General features: G+C 31.2%; 1 protein-coding gene across 4 annotated transcripts; it reads right to left on the bottom strand.

Moving 5' to 3' along the window:
• Window positions 1–2,121: 2,121 nt before the first annotated feature.
• LOC9324496 (LOB domain-containing protein 6) lies at window positions 2,122–5,050 on the bottom strand. 4 transcript variants are annotated; one of them, XM_021034034.1, is made up of 4 exons: window positions 4,576–5,050; window positions 3,774–4,242; window positions 3,230–3,346; window positions 2,122–2,997 (listed from the first exon to the last, which is right to left on the bottom strand). In XM_021034034.1, exon 4 carries the CDS (start codon window positions 2,945–2,947, stop codon window positions 2,342–2,344), a length of 606 nt encoding a protein of 201 aa, XP_020889693.1. In that variant the 5' UTR covers window positions 2,948–2,997; window positions 3,230–3,346; window positions 3,774–4,242; window positions 4,576–5,050; the 3' UTR covers window positions 2,122–2,341. The 4 variants fall into 4 exon arrangements, with proteins under 4 accessions (XP_020889693.1, XP_020889694.1, XP_020889696.1 ...); XM_021034035.1 differs by having other exon boundaries at window positions 4,125–4,242; XM_021034037.1 differs by lacking the exon at window positions 3,774–4,242.
• Between the last annotated feature and the right edge of the window lie 722 nt (window positions 5,051–5,772).

The following is a 5,772-nucleotide window of genomic DNA, read 5'->3' as shown; positions in this document are numbered from 1 at the left end:
TTGTTACAAAAAAAAACGTGTTGTTAATAGTGTTTCTATTTTCTCTAAGGGGTTTTAATTAATTATTATCCGGTTGGAATACTGATGTCAATGGACTGCTTTGGTAAACCTTTTTGGCAGTGAAAGATTTTTAAAAAAGCTAAATTTCATTGTATTTATTTATAGTGTAATAAAGTAAAAAATATATGATGCAACCGTGCGGGCGACAGATGCAAAGCAAGCAAACCATATTGACAATCCTTTACTTTAGGGTTTCTTCAAAAGTACTCTGAAAATTTGGGGGATTTTGGTCAACACTGGGAATTGTGTCGATGCTTCTCATTAAATATTTTTAATTAATGAATGTAGATCAATTAAAAGTGTAAATATAGATACACTATAATCATCATTGTTATGAATCTTAAATGCAATTGACTAGTTGACAAAAATAATGCAATTGACTAGATACAGTTGCATTGTAAAACGCAATAAAAAAAACGCGTCTTTAACTAAACAAGTTTCCTTCTTTTAAAAGCAATCAGAGAAAATAAAGAAACTATTGATTAAACATCGGTTATGGTTATAATTTTTCATCAACCGTAACTTTAACCACTATATACGGTTAAAACGGTTACGATTACGATTATTTGATGATTACGATATGGTTAATATCGGAGGCAAAATCATACGAGTTACTTGACTTTTTTTACTACTTTTAATATAAAAAAAAGTGTTATAAACCAAATTTTCTTTATTTCGAGTAATATATCATTACAACATATTTGTTTGAGAAAAATACCATTTTTTCTAACGTAGATTTTTCATATGCGGTATCATTTTTTTTATATAATATTTATCTGAACATTCGATATTTATTTTTGTACTATACGTAGTTAAAATTATATTTTTAAAGTTTTAACTATGCGGTTAATAGTGTGGTTAACCGTGCGATTAACCGTACGGTTAAATAATGGTTTTGATATGTTTACGGTTAATTAACGGTTAAGGTTAGTATTTTTTTTAACCATAACTAATCTATTTTTACGGTTAACGGTTACGATTTTTAACTATTTTATACAGTTACGGTCCGGTTACGGTTGAAAAACGGTCCGATTATGGTCCGAAATATGGTTACGGTTAGCTTTTGGTCATGCCTATCTTTAAACTATTTTTTTTAATCTGCTTATTAGTTCATTTTTAAAAACATATGTAGCCGCCCAAAGTATGCTAAAAATCTTTATGTTGTGTATTTACAAATTATTATTTATTTATTATCTTCTAAAAGTCCTCTTTTGGATACATACATATATTTTGGATATATTCAGAACTTTTGTAAAAAATTTGAAAATTTTGTTTTTTAAAATAAAATAAAAATTTGTATCATAAAACATACATTATTTAAATATTAAAGGAATTAAATTTGACATTAGATAACTGATCATATCTTTTTGTTAGAATTCTTTTAACAAATGTAGGCTTGTATGTTAATTTTGTGAATTTTCATATTTGTTTGCATATAGAGTAGTAATAGCAGTAGTAGTACAAGTGAGATGTTGCATATTACTATAACCAAATAGTAAAATAAGGAACTAAAAACAATATCAAACAAGAAGAAGAAAAAAAACAACTAAATTAGTTGATGTGACAATTAGTATTTACAACAACAATAAATAGAGTCATCATAAATAGATGAAGGAGACTTAATCAGAGAGAAAAGCCTAGAAAGAGCTAGTAGGTATAATTCGCCCGGAGATAAGATGTTTCATGTTCATGTTATATTCCGTTAAGCCTCTTCTTACATCAAATCTTATCCTTGACGCTGACAGTGTTCCACATCAAACTTCTTTTCTTGAAAATATCATTTTATATACAACATATTTCATGTCAATTTTAAAAAATGTTATTAATAATTTCCCCTTTTATTTAAATTTAAAATCTGAACTACAAAACTCATTAACTTTTTAAAAATGCTTTAAATTAATACTTTAGAAGTCTAGCATTTAACCCTTTATTAAAATCACCTCAATATTAACTTAAATTATTAGGTCTATATTCTTGCTGGATATACGTATGATGATCCTGTTAGAATCAACATATCTGGAATTACTATACTTTATAATGCAACTATGTGATATAATCATATAAATTAAGAGAACAAGTCCATAAAATTTGAAAGAAATACAAAAGTGACTATCATCATATATCTAAGTGATAATAATAATAAAAACTGAAATTAATGTCATCAAGAGAGACGTACCATACGTTTAAAATATTTTGGTTTTCCACATCAAATATTTTTTTTAATTGTAATTTCATCATCACCAAGGCATCGACAACGATGAACCACCAAAACCCTAAAATCTCAAGACGGATCAACAGTACGGCGGCCGTCATCACCAGCGGCGGCTCTCGGCTGCTGAAACTGAGTGATCTGTCCAATGGCCAGAATCCCACCGTCGTAGTTGCTACCGGCCGGAACATCCAAGCCACCAAACATTTGTTCTCTAGGAAAAAACTGATGGTGGTGATAGTGGTGGTCTCTCACGGTGGCGGTGGCTGTTCCATCGGCTGCTCCGGCGAGTAAGTTGATGCCAAGACTCTGATGAGTGGCGGCGAGGATACCGAGGCTTTGGTACTTAGAGAGCTCAGATTTAGCACAGCTGAGATCTATCTGAAGCTGACGAAGCTGATGTTGAAGGAGAGAGATAACGCCGACACAACCGTAGACAGGGTCACGGAGACGCATGTCGGCTTCATAGGCCAAAGAGTTCACTGCATCTTCACGTTGTGAAGGATGAAGCTCGTTGAGGAGCTTTGTCACGTTACTTGCTCCAAACACTTTGTGAACGTTTGCGAATTTTTGTGGCTGGTCCGGTGGGAAATAGGGCGCGAATACACATTCCGGTTGACATTTTCGCCGGAGGAATTTGCAAGCGGCGCATGGTGAGTTTGTTGAAGAAGATGCCATTTTAATGACTTGAAAATGGAGTTTTTCAATTTTTTCTTTTTTCCCTCTCCCTACACAAAGCCGCCATTGAATTGAAAAAAATTAGGGTTTTTGAATTTAGTTTTTGGAGGTAGAAGTTATAAGGAAGAAAAAAAGATATTATGAAATCAATTGTGATTTTGGAGATATTATATTATCTGTTATTGTAATCAAATATGAAAATAAGTGAGAAAAATAAAGAAAGAAATAATGTTGAGAAGTTGTTCAATCTTTATTGTTGATAACAGAATAAGAAAGTTTTACCTGTGAGTAAATTAAAGAAGCCTTTCTTTGAATAATGGCTTCTGTTTCTCAGAGGGGAAATAAAAGAAGATCCTCTCTGCTTTCTTTAAGCTGCTATTTGGGGTTGCATAAAAAAGGCTGTAAAATAAGAGGAACTTTGCAATTAGTAGTATTAAAGATATTTGGTGAGCTCAATATATATGCACATACACAATAGACACACACATGGACTTGTATATATGTATGCTTATATATAATTAATTATATGTACTGATCCAACCTTCTTGTCAACTGTTGAAAGCAAATAGGGGAAAAAATGAGTAACATGAAGGTCCTTTTCTAAAGTCAAAGATAAAGGTATGCATCCAAATATAATATATGCTTTGAAGATATAAAAGATCATTTTAGACCTAGAATATGTGTAGCTATATGATATATAGAGGATACTTGTAGCTATATCATTGCTAGTCAAATTTTGGTAACTAGACCTAAGAGTCTAGAGACAACCTGAGAAATTTAAAATCATTTTAAAAACAATAAATTAAAGAGAGATGGAAATTTGTACCGTATAGTTGGAATGCGTAGGATGGATTAACGAAATATAAGGAATAAAACAGATGGGATCAATGGTGTTCTTTGTGTTGCTTATAGGTAGGTATGAGAGAGGGAAGAAGAAGAGAGAAGAGAAGGAAGAAGATGTAATTAATTACTAAAAAGCAAAAGATTGGATCTCGTGAAGAAGAAGAGACTTTTGGGTTTTGAGGCTATCGATGGGCAAAGCTCATCTTGTGCTTAAAATTTCATATTATATTATTTTATAAGGAAATGAGCTCATAAATATATGATAAGACTAGTACTAATTAATGTTATTTATTTTTTAATTTATCTACTAAATAACCATAGAGTATAAACATACCTTCAATAGTAGTAGGATTTGGTACTATAGGGAATTGATTTCCATGTGAAGAAGTTGAGAGTTTCTAAAGAGAAGAAGAGGGGATCTTGGGATGAACCCTTGGACCCTAGCATAGACTCTAACAACAATAATAACAATAAATGTATAGTTATTAGTATTAAATTTCAAAATAAAAAGTATATAGAAAGAAAAAAAAAGGAAATAAATGTGAAAAGGAGAGATGGGAAATGAGAGATGGGGTCTGACTCTGACTTTCCTGATGGATCTTGGGATGAAGAATTTTGCTCGTTTTATTCTTATTCTTTTTGTCTAGGGATTTACATACAGTAACCAAGCATTTTGTTATTACTATTATTATACTCTATACTAGCAATTCGCATTATATTATATGATACGGTTTGACAAAAGCCAAAATATATAAATACAGTAGAAAAGTTGATAATGAAGTTACCATCCTCAAAGTTTCTTCGGTCAAACCCATTTTTTCATGTTTCTTTATACAAAAATCCATAAGAATCTACTGCCACTTTCTTTCTTCTCTTCTCTCTCTTTCTCTAATTACAATATATTATAATATTATATTAGGATCATGCAAGTGTCTTTATTTTTGACTCGCTAGTTTTACGCAAAGTAATAGTTGAAAAAAAAATAGAAAAGAAAATAAGTGAAAGAAAAGAGGAAGGCATAGAAAGATGATGAGTTTAGGATCAGTACTCCCTAAGGTGTAGGGAGATAGAAAGAGAAAATCGCCCAGATGCAGAGGCTAAGGAAACGGAGAGAAAGAACAACTTTTATGGTGTGTCGATATATAGAGATAGAGAGAGAGAGAGTGAGAGAGTGATCACGGACTCTGTCTTTCTTCTCTATATATATATCTACATAGTCTTCCCTCTACGAGAAAATTAGGACACAGAGCATGAAACCTGTCTACAAATTTGTATTGTAGTTTAAAAGATTAACTCAATATTAGTAACCTATAAGATTATGTTCTAGTAGTCCATAAGGTTAAGTTACTAGTACCAATAAGGTTTGGTTTGTTATAGTATTTTAGTTTGTATTTCCAAATCTTAAGGGATATAAAAACATTTATCAAAGTTTTTGTATAGAACCGTTGAGTTTGGGTTAGGGACAGAGGCACTGTTTCTGAGATGCTTAAAGTTTTTAGACATTTCGGTGTTAATAATTGAAGTTACATTCTCAAGACACAAGACTATGCATATAGTTCTGCATTTTGTTGCATATCTTAAAATTGATGGCTACTTGTTTTAGTTGGTTTATGTAGAAAATGTAAATATTTATGTAACAACAATACAACGTAACTTCTAGTTCTAGCTAGTAGTATTTACTTATTCAAGCTCATTTTACATTCTAAATTAAAATTAATATGGTCTCCACTAGCAATTACTGTACCCTTTTTTATAATTCTGAATCCTCAACCAATGGAGCCAAATTAAACCAATACAACCACTACAATAAATGTGTACTTTTACCTTATGTACTAGCGCAAATATTCTAAAAAAATGGGCTAATCTATTGTCAAGAGTCAAGACTTTTAAACTCTCTTTTTTCACTACTCGTTCTTTTTTGGTAAAGAATAAGCTAAGCAAAAGTTATATATATGCAGCTTAAACACTCGATTAAGTAAATT

This window comes from Arabidopsis lyrata, assembly GCF_000004255.2.
Source record: "Arabidopsis lyrata subsp. lyrata unplaced genomic scaffold ARALYscaffold_2, whole genome shotgun sequence".
Taxonomy (NCBI): domain Eukaryota; kingdom Viridiplantae; phylum Streptophyta; class Magnoliopsida; order Brassicales; family Brassicaceae; genus Arabidopsis; species Arabidopsis lyrata.
The sequence above is the reverse complement of the archived record's forward strand: the minus strand, read 5'-3'. Positions and strand labels throughout refer to the sequence as shown.

Excerpts from the sequence above, each read along its gene's own strand:
- LOC9324496 (XM_021034034.1), bottom strand. The coding sequence starts at position 2,947 with ATGGCATCTTCTTCAACAAACTCACCATGCGCCGCTTGCAAATTCCTC.